General features: G+C 41.3%; 1 protein-coding gene across 1 annotated transcript; it reads right to left on the bottom strand.

The window, feature by feature from the left end:
* Positions 1-8,008: 8,008 nt before the first annotated feature.
* Positions 8,009-19,689, bottom strand: LOC308366105 (heat shock 70 kDa protein 12A-like; the record flags this gene model as incomplete). Its single annotated transcript, XM_080839741.1, has 4 exons — positions 8,009-8,781; positions 8,917-9,054; positions 9,167-9,338; positions 19,480-19,689. 4 exons carry the CDS (start codon positions 19,687-19,689, stop codon positions 8,009-8,011), a joined length of 1,293 nt encoding a protein of 430 aa, XP_080695867.1.
* Positions 19,690-20,007: the final 318 nt, after the last annotated feature.

The raw sequence follows: 20,007 nt of genomic DNA, 5'->3' as shown, positions 1-20,007 counted from the left end.
TCATTTAATGCCATAACAGTCAGGCACTGGGTTAAACAGCTCTGGATGAGGGCCCTTCTGATAACCTGCAATATCAGACTCAGGAGACATAGGAGACATAATAAAAGTGTAAGAGGCGTGTGTGTGTGTCTGTGTATGTGTATGTGTGTGTGTGTGTTTGTGTGTGTGTGTGTGTGTGTGTGTGTGTGTGTGTGTGTGTGTGTGTGTGTGTGTGTGTGTGTGTGTGTGTGTATATTATGAGTCAGTTTGACTTGTGCGTTATCACTGACATATAATCCTCCTCTGTATGAACATAACCCTTCTTCATTGAGATCAGTACATTATTATAGGTTTTGTATGATTCAGGCAGTATTTATATATATCTATACATTATTATAGGTTTAGTATGATTCAGGCAGTTTTTATATCTATCTATACATTTTTATAGGTTTAGTATGATTCTGACAATTTTTATATCCATCTATACATTATTATAGGTTTAGTAAAATAGTGTTATGGGGATGTTTTTATAATCCCGGGCGGTTGCTCTATAGACCTAGAACTGTGAGACTTCTGCATGCAGAGGTTTACAGAGAAGTAAAGTGCTTAAGTCATACACTCAGTTTTAAATAAATAATGTATTAATATTAAATGTTTACCAAAGGCAACTTACTTCTCAGGCAGTTCAATTATTTCAAGTACATTCAGACTTTGGATGACTTTGCAGAAAAGAATAATTTTGTAAATCATAATAGTTAGGAGGTGCAGTTACAGAGATACAGAGATACTCTATGTTGCCTTTAACAAACAAACACACACACACACACATACAGCCAGGCAGACACACACACACACACACACACACACACACACACACACACACACACACACACACACACACACACACACACAAACACACAAACACACACCAATGCAGACACTGATCTTATATTTTTTAATAGTCTCCTGCCACGACTCTGTAATATATTCCTCTCAGCTTCCACAGTTCCATCATCCAGTTTGTTCTTGTCTACACGGCCATGTACCAGCCCAGTGCGTCTCCCTCAGGGCCAACTGAAAACTATGAGTGATCGGGAAATGTATGGAGAGAGAGAGAAGAGAGAGAGAGAGAGAGGGGGAGGAAGGGAGGACTGGAAGAAATGTAAAGTACTGAAATAGGGAGCTATCTGAATGGCAATATGTAGTAGAGTTGTTGATATGTGGATAGCTATGCACAAAAACACACAGCCCATATGGTGAAAACAGGCTAAGACGTTTACAGCCACTACTGCAAGGTGTGACCATATGTATGTAGCTTTGTACGTAGCGCATTCCCACAGTGCTGTTCCTTTAATGCTCGTAGTGGTTCACACTGCCCTACCAGTTACCACGGTGCTGATCGTAGTGGTTCACACTGCCCTACCAGTTACCACGGTGCTGATCGTAGTGGTTCACACTGCGCTACAAGTTACCACAGTGCTGATCGTAGGGGTTCACACTGCCCTACCAGTTACCACAGTGCTGATCGTAGGGGTTCACACCGCCCTACCAGTTACCACAGTGCTGATGGTAGGGGTTCACACTGCCCTACCAGTTACCACAGTGCTGATGGTAGTGGTTCACACCGCCCTACCAGTTACCACAGTGCTGATCGTAGTGGTTCACACCGCCCTACCAGTTACCACGGTGCTGATCGTAGTGGTTCACACTGCGCTACAAGTTACCACAGTGCTGATCGTAGGGGTTCACACTGCCCTACCAAGTTTCCTTTCCCATCCAGTTTGGCCACTTTGTCTCCCCTTGTCTTTCATTGCCAGCGTTCCCATCCCAATTTCCCAGTTAGCAGCATGGCAAAGAAACTGTATGTTGAAAACATAAATCTGTCATGGACTGTGGATCTGCTCGTCATGCAGTCAATATGAAATGGGTAAGAAGTAAGGAGACTGCTTCCGCTGGATCCATAGACCCTTATGGAACAGATCTCGTCTCTGGGAGCTGGATCCATAGACCCTTATGGAAAAGGTCTAATCTCTGGGAGCATAGGGGCTGGATCCATAGACCCTTATGGAACTGGTGTCATCTCTGGGAGCATAGGAGCTGGCTCCTCAGCAGAGTGAGTGTCTTGTGAGAGTGTAGTGTGTGTACATAACAAGAGTCTCTATGGGAAACAAGTATCTTATTTCTACTCAATTCGTTTTTTCTTCTTGGAAAAATGCTGCTCTGTCACACACACCCTCACCCGACACACACACACACACACACACACACCCTTTACCAACACACATACATCTGTCATACATACATGACTGCAAAATTTCTCTCCCATGTGCTTCCACTTAAACACATTCTCTCACACACAGACACACGCACGCACGTGTGTGTAGACTCGAGCTATCAGCTCTCGGTAAACAATGTGTAGCGTTTCCTGTCTATTTCGTCAGCGGCCCTGTAAGCCCATTTGTCCTCCATGCAATAGGGTCAACTTACTTCTGTTTATATTTCTCTCTATCCCTCACACCCCTGTCTCCTCTGGCTGTCTCTTTTCCTCTCTCTCTCTCTCACTCTCCCTTTCTTTCTCACTGGTGTTTGTATTTCTCTCTGTCCCTCACACCCCTGTCCCATCTCTCCCTTTATTTCTCTCTCTCTCACTCCCTCTCTCTCTCTCTAGTGTTTATATTCCTGTCTGTCCTTCACACCCCTGTCCCATTTCCCTCTCTCTCACTCCCTCTCTCTCTCTCATTCTCTCTCTCTAGTGTTTATATTCCTCTCTATCCCTCACACCCCTGTCCCATCTCTCTCTCTCTCTCTCTCTCTCTCTCTCTCTGTCACTCCCTCTCACTTTCTCTTACTTCTGTTTAAATTTCTCTCTGTCCCTAAAACCCCTGGCCCATCTGTCCCTCTATTTATCTCTCTCTCACTCCCCCTCTCTCTCTCATTCTCTCTCTCTAGTGTTTATATTCCTCTCTGTCCCTCACACCCCTGTCCCATTTATCTCTCTCTGTCACTTCGCATATCTCTGTCTCTCTGTCTGTCAATGATAACTATAGCAACTATATAACTGTAACTATAGTGAATATAGTTTTTTAAATAACACTCTAGCTCATAACAATGGGAACGTCTACACCACACATTAACAGCATGAGGAACAGTATTATTGGACATCATTTTCATCACAATAAAGGCATCACAATAAAACAAGAACTTTATATCAGAGAGACTTTCACTGTAGTTGGTCGGTCACATTGTTTTAGATCCAGTTGTCATCAAAGTTATTGTTGGCTGTGCGGACTTTACACAAGCCTTTTCTCTCTCCCAATGCAATCTTCCATATCCTTCTCTCTCTCTCTCTCTCTCTCTGTCTCTCTTTCTGTCTCACTCTCTCTCACACAAACACACATACTCAAACCTTTTCTCTTCTCTTTCCACTTTTGTTGGAAAAGAGTTTTCAATGTACAAACAGAAATAATTCTTCATACTGACTCTGTAGTATGTGATGCGTGTTTATACAACGCTGAATGACATAAACATTAAGCAGTGAAAAGCATTATCATGCCTTGTGAGATGTATGTTCTCCACACTGATGCATGTTTATCAGTTGTAACTTTATCACTTTCTTTTGTTTCATTATCTCCTCTGTTCTCTTTCTTTCTTCAATGATTCATTTTATTGTCACAGAAAATGGAGTGAGACCTCCATCTACTGGACACAAAATAAACTGACAAAAAGTACTTGGGCCATGCTTAGACACAGCTAAACACTGTCCCTGAAATGAAGGCCTTCTTTGATTGTGTCTTCATGGTACTCAGACACTCAATTAAACAGGTTTACTGACTGACTTCAGTCCTGTTTTTGTTTGTTTTTTTATGTTCATCATTTACACAACTTATGCAAGTGATACAGTTGAGGATTGATGACAAAATCCCTACTTTATGATGATGATAACACCCCTATTATATGATGCTATAACCCCCACTATATGATGCTATAACCCCTACTATATGATGATATAATCCCTATTATTTGATTATATATGGGGATACATGGGGATATTTTAACATTAAGCATAATGTTTAAATATGTTTGAACCAGTAATACTTATTACACTCTCCAAGTCTCCAATCTTCCCAGATAGGGGAAATTGTATTTATGTATTTATCACGTTATCAACAGGATATTGACAGGCGTCATGGCATGCATTACTCCACTGCAGTCTAGAAGTTGTATTATCTATGGCCTCGTTTCCCGATAACGACGTATCTTAACGGCCTACGTGGATTTTGGCGACATCGTAGACTCAGTAACACTTTCTACTTACGAGCGTTTCCCGAACATCATCTTAAAGTCAGGTGCACGAGCGCAACGTACACGAGTTCTTAAGTATCTCTTAGGAGCTGTTTACGTCACGTTAACCTGTTTACGTTAATTGCTGTGAAATTAGCTAGCCTATGCGTGCATCGAACGTGCACTGTGCACTGAATTCGGGGCGGGGATAGTAACGCCATCTCCAGCAGAGTATTTAAACTGTGTTCCCATTGTAAGGACATTTATTACGATCTGTCTGAGAGTGGGCTGTCAAAGCTAGCATCATCGAAGTCATACAGTACAGTAGGCTACATACATTCAATAAAATTAACCTACATTTGAGTCCAACTGCATGACCATTCTTACCCTACACTTACCCTTACAATAAAGAAGTGATCCTATTTCAACCATAACTTCATTTTAAATAATTTATTTCTTTATGACATTTAGTTTATAGTTTAGACAGCAACGTTGACATCTATATTCAACTGCATCTACATAATCTCAAACTTTATTTGTTGGTAACTCTCCAAAAAGGCTACCATTAGCACATTTCTTAATGAAAAGGAAACATGCATCACAATAATACTTCAGTGTAACCTGTACCTATGTGGAGTGCAAATATGTCTTGCCATTACACTACCCAACAGCTCTACGTCTGCTAACACTACAGAATGCATAATTCCTACGGGCACTGCACTAGTTTTGTATAGCCTAATCTTTATTTTCAAATACTCAATATTCTTTATTTCTATTTTGATGGGAATAGGCAGGTGAAACAATGACATTCTCATGATGTGCTATACACAAAAACATTGTTTGGATTTCTTCTATAATAGGCCGTACGACGCCCCTGGATAAGGTGTCGAGGGGGTTGAAGCGTACGTCATGCGTGACTGTATGAGCTATGAAACTAGCGATTTAAAAAAAAGTTTCAATGAAGAACATGGTTGCAAATATATACAGTGGGGCAAAAAAGTATTTAGTCAGCCACCAATTGTGCAAGTTCTCTCACTTAAAAAGATAGGAGATGCCTGTAATTTTTATCATAGGTTAACCTCAACTATGAGAGACAAAATGAGGGGGAAAAATCCAGAAAATCACATTGTCTGATTTTTAAAGAATTTATTTGCAAATTATGGTGGAAAATAAGTATTTGGTCAATAACTACAGTTCATCTTAATACTTTGTTATATACCCTTTGTTGCCAATGACAGACGTGAAACGTTTTCTGTAAGTCTTCACAAGCTTTTCACACACTGTTGCTGGTATCTTGGCCCATTCCTCAATGCAAATCTCCTCTAAAGCAGCGATGTTTTGGGGCTGTCCCTGGGCAACATGGACTTTCAACTCCCTCCACAGATTTTCTATGGTGTTGAGATCTGGAGACAGGCTAGGCCACTCCAGGACCTTGAAATGCTTCTTACGAAGCCACTGCTACATTGCCCAGGCGGTGTGTTTGGGATCATTGTCATGCTGAAAGACCCAGCCACGTTTCATCTTCGATGCCCTTGCTGATGGAAAGAGGATTTCACTCAAAATCTCACGATACATGGCCCCATTCATTCCCTCCTTTACACGGATTAGTCGTCCTGGTCCCCTTGCAGAAAAACAGCCCCAAAGCATGATGTTTCTAACCCCTTGCTTCAAAGTAGGTATGGTGTTCATTGGATGCAACTCTGCATTCTTTGTCCTCAAAACATGACAAGTTGAGTTTTTACCAAAAAATTATAATTTGGTTTCATCTGACTATCTGACATTCTCCCAGTCCTCTTCTGGATCATCCAAATGCTCTCTAGCAAGCTTCAGACGGGCCTGGACAGGAACTGGCTTAAGCAGGGGGACACGTCTGGCACTGCAGGATTTGAGTCGCTGGCGGCATAGTGTGTTACTGATGGTAGCCTTTGTTACTTTGGTCCCAGCTCCCTGTAGGTCATTCACTAGGTCCCCCCGTGTGGTTCTGGGATTTTTGTTCACCGTTCTTGTGATCATTTTGGCCCCGCGGGGTGAGATCTTGCGGGGAACCCTAGATCTAGGGAGATTATCAGTGGTCTTTATGTCTTCCATTTTCTAATAATTGCTCCCACAGTTGATTTCTTTACACCAAGCTGCTTACCTATTGCAGATTCAGTCTTCCCAGCCTGGTGCAGGTCTACAATTTAGTTTCTGGTGTCCTTTGACAGCTCTTTGGTCTTGGCCATAGTGGAGTTTGGATTGTGACAGTTTTAGGTTGTGAACAGGTGTCTTTTATACTGATAACAAGTTCAAACGGGTACCATTAATGCAGGTAACAAGTTGAGGACAGAGGAGCCTCTTAAAGAAGAAGTAACAGGTCTGTGAAAGCCAGAAATCTTGCATGTTTATAGGTGACCAAATACTTATTTTCCACCATAATTTACAAATAAATTCTTTAAAAATCAGACAATGTGATTTTCTGGATTTTTTTTTCTCATTTTGTCTCTCATAGTTGAGGTGTACCTATGATAAAAATTACAGGCATCTCTCAACTTTTTAAGTGAGAGAACTTACACAATTGGTGGCTGACTAAATACTTTTTTGCCCCACTGTATGTAGGCCTATAACTGTGTAGAGCACGAAACAACAATGGAGTGGTGGCATAAGCGCTAATTGTGCCTTAAAACTACTGTTTGAAAGCTTCAGTTAAGACCTACATACTCTGCATCGGTCGCGTTGCACATTTCAGATCAAACCGAGTCATTATAAACATATAAAAAGTTGTGTAGATAGCTTTATTAATGTAAAATATTCCTCACTTCAAGTAGCCATGTTTTTTTTTTTAATTCCCCTTTCTTCCGAACGACGGCCGAACGACGCCCCTGGTGGATTAAATCGCTAAGTGTTCAAGTCCTTTTTAGGCTAAGTGCGCGTTCGGAAAACGAGGCCTATGAATGTACCTACTGGTTACTATACATTTGTGCATGAAGGGAAGGATTAACATTTTATTGATTTTTTAGAGTGCATTTTATGTTACTATCAAACAGTGAATTGAAATTGATGTCAGCACTTTGCCCACAGGACAGTGATGAGGGTATTGCTTTTAGAAAATGATAAACTGGACTAGTATGTTAGAGTTTGCAGGTTCACAATTTGCTCTGGTTTTGAGTCCTGGTCAGTTCTGGTTTTCTGGTTTTAATATCACTGCTGAGACAATCTTTCATCTTTTTCACCCAGAGTAGGTTTAGAGCTGAGCACAAACAACATCAAAATTGCCACCACATTCTTCATTGATCGTTTATTCTTTTAGGGTACAAAGAAAGCAGTAAATATCTGTGTAAAATATGTGACAATTAATTTTCTTCACCATACATGATTAGAAGGATGACATTTCACAAAACACCACATAACATACCCTAACCCAGAAGATTATATCTGTAGCAATATATCATTCAACATCTGCTCTTAATAGATACAAACCAGAAGATGACATCCTTTGATCTGATGTTTTTCACACATTTGTGCATTTACATGTCATCTTAGAATAAACATCATAACACACTGTAAATTCATTTTAGCTAAGCCATGTTTAAAAATGCCTTCCCTTAAACCCAGCTAAAAATATTCATGCTGAACCATGCAGGACCTCTCTCCAATTCATGTTAAGTAGAAAACATGACAGACAATTTTCAAGCTTAATTTGAAAGGAATACTTTTTGAAACCTTCTGTGTGTGACTTTCTGTAATTTAATATAAAACCATAAATCTGGTTTCACTGTGTCATAAAATCCAGCCTAACTGACTCTTGTTCGTTGGAGGTCATGTCAGTGGCTGTAGCTTCGATCTCTGTTAATCCAAAACGAATCTCAAGTTTCACCTCTCGATATCGGCCCTTACTTATATCAGGCATATTGACAACAAACTGTCCAATTTTTGTCATTCCAGGCTCATCTGCATACATTACATCTAGTTTCTCTGTGCTGTAAAATGGGAAGGTCATGGCAGTCTGGTCAGAATTAATTGGATTAAACATACACACTTCAGCCTGATCACAGAGTACAGACTGACCGTTTTGGACAAATCTGCTAAAAACATCAGTACAGTACACATAGTCTTTTGCCTCGTTTTCTCTCCGCTTCTCTACCTTGTGTATTGCTGGGTCAAATGGGCTAGCAAATACAATGCCATAGGTCAGAGCACTGACTCGTGATGCCACTATCTTGGGGTTCACTCCATACAGGACTGCTCCTTTTGCCACAGCCAGCTCACCATCCACAGGACAGAGGATTCTGCACTTCGGGCTACTAAACTGCTCTTTCACTTCATTCTGAAGGATTTTACAAGATGCATAGCCCCCTACTAAGAGAATGTAGTCTATGTGGAGCTCTGGTTTGAGTAAGATTGCTCTAATGTCCTGCACTATTTTGTCCACACTCTCCCTGAACAATTCTTCTAGCTTTGAAAAGCTAATATTGATAGATCCTTCTGACCATGAGACTCCCTGAGCATCTGTGAAGAAGAGGTCAATGTCTTGTTTCTTTTGTGCTAAAGTGGACAAGTTGAAAGGACAAGGAATGTAAACATCCTGCTTTTCATTACAACATTTAAATGTAGTGAAATCAAACATCATCCTCTGCACTTCAGTGGGGTGTCCTTTTTCGTATTCGTCCCAGAACTCACAGCCAAAGGTGTGTCTGAGGAGATTTTTGAATTTAGCATCAACTGTTCCACCACCCATATCGTTACCCGAAGCTCTGTGTAATTCCTTCAGAATCCCTTTATCCAAGATCTGGTGTACAGTGATGTCAACTGTTCCACCTGAAATTAAAAAGCAATAATCAAAGAAAAGAAAATGCTTGATAGCTGTTACTGAAGTATGAAAGGTTAAGTTTGCTTTGCACAGGATTGCTATGAAATATTAAGCCTGTACCACCACAATCAACAACAATGTACTGTGTTCCAGTATTTTGCTCCAGTATGTTGTTGTCAAGTCCCTCTGAGATGAAGCCATCACTGGGAAGCTGCTTGCACCACACTGAGGCTGCCTCTGGCTCTAGCGCGATGATGAGCTTTGATGAATCTGTCTCAGTGACTAGGCCTCCCTGAAAAATAAACATAAATAGGCATCAAGACAAGCACAGTGTCAGGCTGGAGTCAGGGTTTAAACCCGAACCGCCAGAAAATAGCAAGGCAAAAAACAAATAAAGGCAGGAAGTAAACACAAGAGGTGAGAGGTCAGGGGGGTATTCCACATACGTGGTTTAGTGACAAACCTGGATAAGATACTCGGAGTAAGTGGTAAACCTCCTAATAAAAGATCCCCCATTGGTTCATAATCCTAGCAAAACAACGTCAGAAGGCTCTTCTATTACAGTTTTTCTCAATTGCTTACACACATTTTTTGAATGCATGCCACATTTTTTGAAAGCATGCCACATTTTCTCAAAACTCTAAACACAAATCCAAAAGCCACTCACACAAATTGCAAAACCCTATATATCTCCAACAAAATGCTACTTTATTTTCAAAACTATGTTATGTCACCTGAAAAGGCCGTTTTATTTTCAAATGACAAACACAGACCATTATATGAGTAGACATTTCTAAGCATCGATTGAACACTGATGTGCTCAATAGAAACATTACTATGAATGGGAAAACACCAGTATGAAGGAGCATTTTGCCTTTCATGTTCAGTGTTACTGTATGCTTACTCCTGTAGTAAAATATTAACTACTTACTGGCCGAGAGTGAGGTCATGCAGGTATATATCAGACAGAGGCCGTAACGTATCGACCGAGCGTAGCGAGGTTGATGCGGGGGGGCCGAAGTCTGATATACCTGCATGTCCGAACGGTCGAGGTTAGTAAGTTGTTTATTATATGGCATTTAAGCTCTTTTCATTTTGAAAATAAATGGTAATTGTAAATAGAAATCATGTCGTTTTGTTCAGCTCTCAAGTCTTCTCACGACACAGCGTTTCAGGTGATGCCTAGCAAACAATGACTTGCTAACTTCAAGTTACAATGATCAATAGAAAACGGACAACAGGGCTCAGCTTAAATGGCTTTAATTTACAGTTAAACACAAGGTTTTCAAACTATAGTAGTCAAGTCTTCATCATCACTTTCAATAACACATTTTCGCTGCTTCTGAAGTCCTGTATTACCCGATCTCAAAATGTTCGCGAATTCTTGAGTCCTATTCTTCAACTGTCATCAACTGTCATGTTACCACGACATTCAACTCGCTTCCTGTTCTCAGATAATTTCATAATAGGAGTCCTGATTCTATCAATACATGCTCATGGCTGTTGATAAATCGCTAATTTTTAAGGATGTAATGTTTAGTACTTGGTACATGGTATCACTCATTTTTAAGATTGATGGGGTGTGTAATAAGAATACTTATCAGACTGCAGACCGGCTAGAACGTCAATGCGCGGCTGGCATGACTACCCATTAGCCAATCAGAATGCTCGTATTGTCGTTGCCATTTAATAATAACTACTTACTGGCCGAGAGTGAGGTCATGCAGGTACATATCAGACAGAAGCCGTAACGTATCGACCGACCGTAGCGAGGTTGATGCGGGGGCCGAAGTCTGATATACCTGCATGACCGAACGGTCGAGGTTAGTAAGTTGTTTATTATATGGCATTTAAGCTTTTTTCATTTTGAAAATAAATGGTTATTGTAAATAGAAAACCTATAGTTTTGTTCAGCTCTCAAGTCTTCTCACGACACAGTGTTTCAGGTGTTGCCTAGCAAACAATGACTTGCTAACTTCAGGTTACAATGATCAATAGAAAACGGACAACAGGGCTCAGCTTAAATGGCTTTAATTTACAGTTAAACACAATGTTTTCAAACTAAAGTAGTCAAGTCTTCATCATCACTTTCAATAACACATTTTCGCTGCTTCTGAAGTCCTATAAAGAATTACCCGATATCAAAATGTTCGCGAATTCTGTCAACTGTCATGTTACCACGACATTCACTGGTTTCCTGTTCTCAGATAATTTCATAATAGGAGTCCTGATTCTATCAAAACATGCTCAGGGCTGTTGATATATATTAAGATTGATGGGGTGTGTAATAAGAATACTTATCAGACTGCAGACCGGCTAGAACGTCAATGCGCGGCTGGCATGACTACCCATTATCCAATCAGAATGCTCGTACTGTCGTTGCCATATAATAAAACTCTATAACGTGTTTACTCAAATATAAAACACACAAATATACAGTAAACACTAACTAAAAAAAAAACTAAAAAACTAAAATATTTCTTATTTTCTTTCCGTAACTGCTGTAGACTATACATCACAGCAAACACAACTGAATGTGTAAATAGTTTGCACAGAACAAACAATAGGGAATAGGCCAGTACAGTCAACAAAAAAATGTAAGAAAAATGTCAAATACTGTAAAAAAAAAAAAAAAAAAGGACAAAAAAAATACTGCATCCTGTTCTAGCTCATGACAATATTGACAATGTTGTTTCAGAAATAGACCTACACAGTGTTGTGAAACACTTGAAAATAACATTGGATTGGATTACAATACAGTACAGTAATGTGTCTGATAGGACGCAATCCGTTGTGGAAATGTATATTGCACAGTCATAGCATAATTGTTTGACTCCCTGTACACCTGCTTCATTATCAAGGTGTTCCGCCTTAGAACACAGTGGCTAGGCTCATTGTATCGATGTTTAGGAATTTGTCTTGGTCATCAATGTTTGCACTTTGTATTTGATTACGTAATTTTACAAATACAGTAGCCTACAATGGACAATACTCTAAATTAGGGCTGTCAGTTCAGCGCGTTATGAACGGCGTTAACGCAAACCCATTTTAACGCAGGAAATATTCATCGCGCGGTTAATGCGTTGTAAAAAAATAAAAAATAAAAAATATTTTTTTTATTTATTATTATTTTTTTTTTTTAGATTAACGTTCTTTTTGCCCTCCCAAACTGTGTAGTAGGCTAACGTTACGTTTGAGTGAATGGTGAGCGTGATACGGCGAAATGGATGATAAAAAGCTTCTGAATAGAAAGTTTACCTTTAAAGGTTGTGTTGTGCAAAAGAAGCGAGCTTCACTGTTGTCTGAAAATGTCAACAGGCAGCTGGCTGAAAGCACAGAAGTAGTAGGCTTACCTTTCATTGGTAACCTAACTGTTATGGTTCATTGTTTTTGAATAAGAGGCCTGACTTCTATGTTCAAAGCAAAATTGAAAAAAAGGAAATACTAAGCCATGGTTTAACTGCATTATAGGCTGAGTCCTTGTTTATCTGAAATGTGCACTTTATAATTTCATACCGCCCTGTTTGGCAATGTTGTTTTTCAATAAAATAAAACATTGCATAAAACAAGCCAATCCACTTTTCCTTGTTGATAAGAGCATTAAAATAAAAATAAAATAGATGGAAAAAAATTATTGAAGGGACATTTAGAATAGATAAACATTTGCATTTAATCGCGATTAATTTTGAGTTAACTATGACAAAAATGTGATTAATTGCGATTAAATATTTTAATCGTTTGACAGCACTACTCTTAATATAAGAATACTATGCTCCTGAAAAGGCATTCAAACAAGCTTTTTCCTGTCATAGTAGTGTTTCTTACCTATTCCCTCTTCTGAATGTCCGGAGAATGAATGCAACTGAGAAGCGGCTTATGTTTGGTTGAACCCTCTGGCCAGCCTCCTGCATGGTCAAACCATGGTTGACCACAAGGTTGACCACAGTGGCCCAAATCTCAGAGATAATGGCTTTCCTTCTTGCTCTTTCTTTTCATCCCCTTCCTCCTCCTCTACCTCCTCTTACTCTCACTTCTCTGCCTTTCTGATCACCTCTCACTTCAATGTTGCCATCAATTGTTCTCCAAACCAGGAGCTAACCTGGGGCCATCATATTGCTAAAGATTTGATTTCAAACAGCCTTGGTGTTAAACAGAGCTTGACTGCTAGATATACCGAACTTCCATAAACCTGGGAGGGCAAATAACACGCACTGCTGGATGCAAGTTCTGAGAAAACTCAATCAATTTATTTTGTGCAGGTGCATCAGCTTATATAGAGACAGTCACATGACACACACACCTGAAATGCATCAGCAAGAATTGGGAGCACAATCAGTTGGCAATTATTCAATTAACACCCCCACTTGATCACACATTATTGACAAGCATAAATCATAAAACAAAACTAAAACAAACAAACGTGGAAACCAACTGCATTTAACTGGCTATACTCCAAACAGGAACATGGAAAAAGTCAGTAGCTTTGCTTAAGTAGCTGGTTTTGTCATCAGGTCAGCTACCATCAGGTTTGTTGGGCAATACTCCAAACATACTTTACAGTCATTAACAGTTGATCTCACAAAATGGTATTTGATAACAATGTGCTTACATTGCTGTCTGCTGACTGGATTCTTGGCAAATGCAATTGTACCTTGGTTATCTTCAAAAATCTTAAGTACATCATACAGACAGTCATCAAGATGTTCAAGCAGTTGAGATAAGTAAAGACACTCTTGTGTGGTGGCGGCCAACGCCATATACTCTGCTTCACAAGCTACAAGCTTGTACAAGCTACCCACTGCCTCTCTGTATTTTCTGGGGTCAACTAGCTTTTCATCATCAGTGTAATGCAGCTTTGGTTCACAAGGTGTCGACTTGGGTTTACAATCCTGCATATCGACCCTGTAAAGTAGCTTGTCAACATAACTCTGCTATGACATGGTCACACATCCATTACACTGGTTAAAAGTGATACCAAGAAAATTCTTGAGTCTGCCCAAATCTTTCATCTGGAATCTTAGCATCTCTTTAACTGCTTTTAAAGCTCTGTCATCACTGGCTGCAATAACCAGGTCATCAACCCAAATCAGTTCTGTCTGTCTCTGTCTGTCTGTCTGTCTGTCTGTCTGTCTGTCTGTCTGTCTGTCTGTCTGTCTGTCTGTCTGTCTGTCTGTCTGTCTGTCTGTCTGTCTGTCTGTCTGTCTGTCTGTCTGTCTGTCTGTCTGTCTGTCTGTCTGTCTGTCTGTCTGTCTGTCTGTCTGTCTGTCTGTCTGTCTGTCTGTCTGTCTGTCTGTCTGTCTGTCTGTCTGTCTGTCTGTCTGTCTGTCTGTCTGTCTGTCTGTCTGTCTGTCTGTCTGTCTGTCTGTCTGTCTGTCTGTCTGTCTGTCTGTCTGTCTGTCTGTCTGTCTGTCTGTCTGTCTGTCTGTCTGTCTGTCTGTCTGTCTGTCTGTCTGTCTGTCTGTCTGTCTGTCTGTCTGTCTGTCTGTCTGTCTGTCTGTCTGTCTGTCTGTCTGTCTGTCTGTCTGTCTGTCTGTCTGTCTGTCTGTCTGTGTGCCAGTGTGTGAGTGCCAGTGTGTGAGTGTGTGTATACAGCCGCGGAAAAAATTAAGAGACCACTTCAAAATTATCAGTTTCTCTGGTTTTACTATTTATTGGTATGTGTTAAAGTAAAATGTACATTTTAGTTTTATTCTATAACCTACTGGCAACATTCCTACCAAATTTCAAATAAAAATATTGTCATTTAGATCATTTATTTGCAGAAAAAGGACAATTGGTCAAAATAGCAAAAATGATGCAGTGTCTTCAGATCTCGAATAATGCAAAGAAAACAAGCTCATATTCATTTCTAAACTACACAATACTAATGCTTACACTTAGGAAGAGTTCAGAAATCAATATTTGGTGGAATAACCTTGATTTAAAATCACAACTTTCATGTGTCTTGGCATGCTCTCCACCAGTCTTTCACATTGCCGTTGGGTGACTTTATGCTACTCCTGGCGCAAGAATTCAAGCAGCTCGGCTTCTTTTCATGGCTTGTGACCATCCATCTTCCTCTTGATCACATTTCAGAGGTTTTTTATGGGATTCAGGTCTCGAAATTGGGCTGGCCATGACAGGGTCCTGATCTGGTGGTACTCCATCCACACCTTTACTGGCCTGGCTGTGTGGAATGGAGCATTGCCCTGCTGGAAAAAACACTTCTCAGAGTTGGGGAACATTGTCAGAGCAAAAGGAAGCAAGTTTTTCTTCCGGGACAACATTGTACTTTGCCTGGCTGAGGTTTGTAAAAGACCATAAGGATTGAAAAAGCGGACTGGAGGTTCTTCTAAGTTCGTCTTCTCTGATGAGTCCGATTTCACAGTAGGTGCAAGACTCTCTGGCTTGTAGGCCTCTCCAGGTCTCCGTCTAACCATCAGATGACCATGTGTTGGGCAAAGCTGAAAATTGGACTCATCAGAAAAGACGAACTAGAAGACCCTCCAGTCCGCTTTTTTTTCAATCCTTATGGTCTTTTACAAACCTCAGCCAGGCAAAGTACAACGTTGTCCCGGAAGAAAAACTTGCTTCCTTTTGCTCTGACAATGTTCCCCAACTCTGAGAAGTGTTTTTTCCAGCAGGGCAATGCTCCATGCCACACAGCCAGGCCAGTAAAGGTGTGGATGGAGTATCACCAGGTCAGGACCCTGTCATGGCCAGCCCAATTTCGAGACCTGAATCCCATAAAAAAACCTCTGAAATGTGATCAAGAGGAAGATGGATGGTCACAAGCCATGAAAAGAAGCCGAGCTGCTTGAATTCTTGCGCCAGGAGTAGCATAAAGTCACCCAACGGCAATGTGAAAGACTGGTGGAGAGCATGCCAAGACACATGAAAGTTGTGATTTTAAATCAAGGTTATTCCACCAAATATTGATTTCTGAACTCTTCCTAAGTGTAAGCATTAGTATTGTGTAGTTTAAAAATGAATATGAGCTTGTTTTCTTTGCATTATTCGAGATCTGAAGACACTGCATCATTTTTGCTTTTTTGACCAATTATCATTTTTCTGCAAATAAATGATCTAAATGACAATATTTTTATTTGAAATTTGGTAGGAATGTTGCCAGTAGGTTATAGAATAAAACTAAAATGTACATTTTACTTTAACACATACCAATAAATAGTAAAACCAGAGAAACTGATAATTTTGAAGTGGTCTCTTAATTTTTTCCGCGGCTGTATGTGTGTGTGTGTGTGTGTTCGTATCTGTAGCTCTGTTAGTTAGAAATATACACATTAGATTTAATTTACAGATTTTCCACCACAGTAGGTAGGCAGTTTTAACATCCATCTGATGTAGAGTATACACCCATCTACCCCCCACTGCTTTCTTGCCCTCAGGTAAGGTGGTCAGAGTAAATGTTTTGTTATCCCTCAGTGCCTTCATCTCCTCATCCATTGCATCTACCCACTCTCTTGAGTTGGATGAAGTCACAGCATCTCTGAACGTCTGAGGTACATTACAAACCATCCTGTAGCAATAGTCAATGTTGATCTGAACCTGATCACTATCTATCCCATAGAAGTCTGGCCTCCTCCTCTCTCTAGCAGGGTATCTCCGTGGAGACTGGGATTCTGACTTGACCTCACCTGTCTGTAAGCCTATCTAGCTTAGCCTCTGGGATGTCGTTCTGCTCGGGTTTGTCTGGGTCAGGTCTGGTTGTGCTAGACTGCACACCACTGTCATCTTCTGACATGCCATCAGTGTGCTGTCCCTCAACACAGGACATGAACCTCACTAGACTGTCCTTGTCGTAACCAACAAAGATGCTTTTGTCAGACCTTGACTCTAGCTTCTTCCTGTCCTGCCAGTAGGCGTAACACAAAGTACCAAACTTTTGCTTCCTGGTGACATTAGGTCTCCTTCCTGTCAGCATAAAGTAAGGCGTCTCTCTGATGCTGTTGTTAAAACATCTATTCCTCACCACTGCTGCTATCTGGACTGCATACGCCCATAGCTCCTTGGCTAACTGGCTCTCCAAGAGCATACATCTAGCCATGTCAAAAAGGGTTCTCCAGTTACGCTCGGCAGTGCCATTCTGGTGTGATGAGTATGGCGCTGATGTTTCTATTCCTACGCAGTAGGGCTTGGTAACTCTGCCCTGTGAACTCGGTACCATTGTCAGACCTGATACACTTCACTTTCCCATATGGGGCTGTGTCGGCTAGAAACCTCTCTGTGGCTTCTACAGTGTCACTCTTGTGCTTTAGACAGTACACAAACACTGCACTTGAATAGTCATCAGTAAAGGAAATTGCATACCTATACCCTTCCTTGGACTCTGGGTCAATGGGGCCTGCCAAGTCAGTGTGAACCAGCTCTTAGGCTGATTTGGCCCTCACATCAGGCTTCCTGTTCCTGCTCTGAGTGAACTTGCCCTGAGTACACACTTCACATAGGATTTGGACGCTTTACCCTTGATTGACAGTCCATTCACAACATTCTCTAACTTCATGACATCATCAAAATTACAGTGCCCAAAAATCTCGTGCCACGTCTAAATATCATGACAGCTCATACATTTATCATCAGTCATTGTTAACTGGCAAAGTAGGCAAATAAAACAGTCTGTTATGCTCATGAATGAGGAAGCGCGTACCGTCTCTCTACTGCAATACGTCTTCTCCTTCCTTGAAGATCACCGTTGCCCCATTGGAAGTTGCAGCTCTCACAGAGAAGATGTCTTGGGGATACAAGGGGATGTACAGCGCCTGCTTCAGTGAGGCACTGCAGGAGCGGCCCCTGTTGTCAACCAGACACACCTCGGCGTCTCCTCGGCGCTCCGCATCGGCCAGCTCCACGCAGTGCGTCTCAGACTGGAATCGGTCATCGTAGCTTTTGAACTTTGCCAAGTCACTGATGATATGCGACGTCGCACCGGTGTCCACCATCAGGCCCTTTCTGGTGACACAGCTTCCTGGCTCGCTGGTCACAAGCTTGAACGCGAAGGTGTTGTCATCCGTCTCCTCGGATACTCCACAAGTGTTGTCCTGCTGCCGCTGTCGCCGTCCTCCTCGCCGTGCGGTATTCTCGCCCTGGTTGTACCACGGTTGACCACGCTGACAGTCTTTTACCTTGTGACCACTCTGGCCACAACGGAAACACACAATGTCCCCGCTCTCGGTGCTGTGCACACTTGCACCTGCTGGGGCAGTCCTCCTTGGATGCGCACGGGCCCTCATGACATTTGCCGCATCCTCAACCAGTACGTTTTCTTCCGGTCCATCGGCGGGCCGGTTCAAAATTGTGTCCTTCAATTTCTGCAACCGCAGATGGCCGAAAAACGTAGTCTCCCACAGTTCATAGTTCTTTTCATCTCCGTCAAACACAAGACGAGACCAACGCGAACTTGTACGTTCGCTCATGGTGCTGGCACTCCAATCCGTGAGACACGTATTCAAACTTGCTTACGAACAAATGTCTCCCGGTGCCTACTCGCCGAATATCTCTGTGCACAAACATCAAACGCATCTGGGCCCATAACCTGTTAAACAGAGCTTGACTGCTAGATATACCGAATAAACTTCCATAAACTTGGGAGGGCAAATAACACGCACTGCTGGATGCAAATTCTGAGAAACCACTCAATCAATTTATTTTGTGCAGGTGCATCAGCTTATATAGAGACAGTCACATGACACACACACCTGAAATGCATCAGCAAGATTTGGGAGCACAATCAGTTGGCATTATTCAATTAACACTTGGAAATGGAAGTTTTTCCGTTTCAATAGCAGTGTGTTCTGTCTGAAAACAAGGAGGTTTTGGCATTGAGGAAGTGTGCAAAGTAGAGAGGATGGTGTTCAGCGTTTTGAAAAAAGTGTGGTTAACAATTAAAATCTGTGTCTAAAGCAGATAATTGTGCTTAAAGTTTAGCAGAATTGGTGTAGGGAGTTGTCACATGAGTTACAGGTTGTGGTCATTGTGTAATAAGTTCCAGTTTTTGTGTGTAATCAATCGAGAAAAACTTTAACTTATCCTGGTTTGTCACTAAACCACGTACAAGGAATACAAAACAGGTAGAGAGTCCTTGGCTGCCTCTAGAGGCCAGCACATGTCCCAATACATGACATACACACACGTGCCTTCTGCCTATTTAATTTCCCCTGTGAACAGACACCGGATTGAATATTCTGAGGAAGCTTTTAATGAATCAACGGGATTATGGCTTATGGCTAAACATACAATGAGATCAGAGAAGCTGCAGTTCAGGTTTGAGATCTACCTACCTAACTACAAGTAATAACACTAGAACCCTATACCTCTAAAAGTGGAAGTGCCGTTGTCTGTATAGTTGTGTAGAAAAAGATGGATACATTGATATTCAAATGGTATTCAAATGGTCTCAGAACCATAACATTAAATGCAAACAGCTTTGGCAGACTAACCTGTATTGCTGCTTCTCGCGTGAATTGTTTGGCTGCAGGATTCCAGATTGCCGGCACAGTCAGCACCCAGGTCACATCAGAGGAACTAAATGTTCTCCCATTCGTGTGGTTTGATATCATGCTTAGAGCATGATCCTTTAGATATCGGAGACTTTCAGAGAACACTTTCATAGCCTCCATAAGTTTCCCTCCAGAGTCAGAGATCATCATGTTTCTGCTGATATTCTGAAAGTAAGATGGCAATGATCAGTTCAGAAAGTTAGCTAACAGTTTCTATACATTTCCAGTGAAATTAAATGCTTAGGGGAGTGTAGCAGCCAAATGGGTTGCTACAGCCAAATGTATTTTCACTCACAATGTGTAATGACTGTTCACTGGGTGTTGCTGTGCATTGCACAGGTAGGGTTTGTGCATATAGGTAGGAAGCCTACTGTTGTGGCCAGGTGTTGACCCCGGAAGGGCACATGGTTTTGACCGCTATACCGCGAGGTTGGAATAAGTAACATGTCGTTGCATTGTATTTTAATG

Source organism: Sprattus sprattus (assembly GCF_963457725.1).
Source record: "Sprattus sprattus genome assembly, chromosome: 5".
Taxonomy (NCBI): domain Eukaryota; kingdom Metazoa; phylum Chordata; class Actinopteri; order Clupeiformes; family Clupeidae; genus Sprattus; species Sprattus sprattus.
Note: the sequence above shows the minus strand (reverse complement) of the source record. Positions and strands in the feature narration are given on the sequence as shown.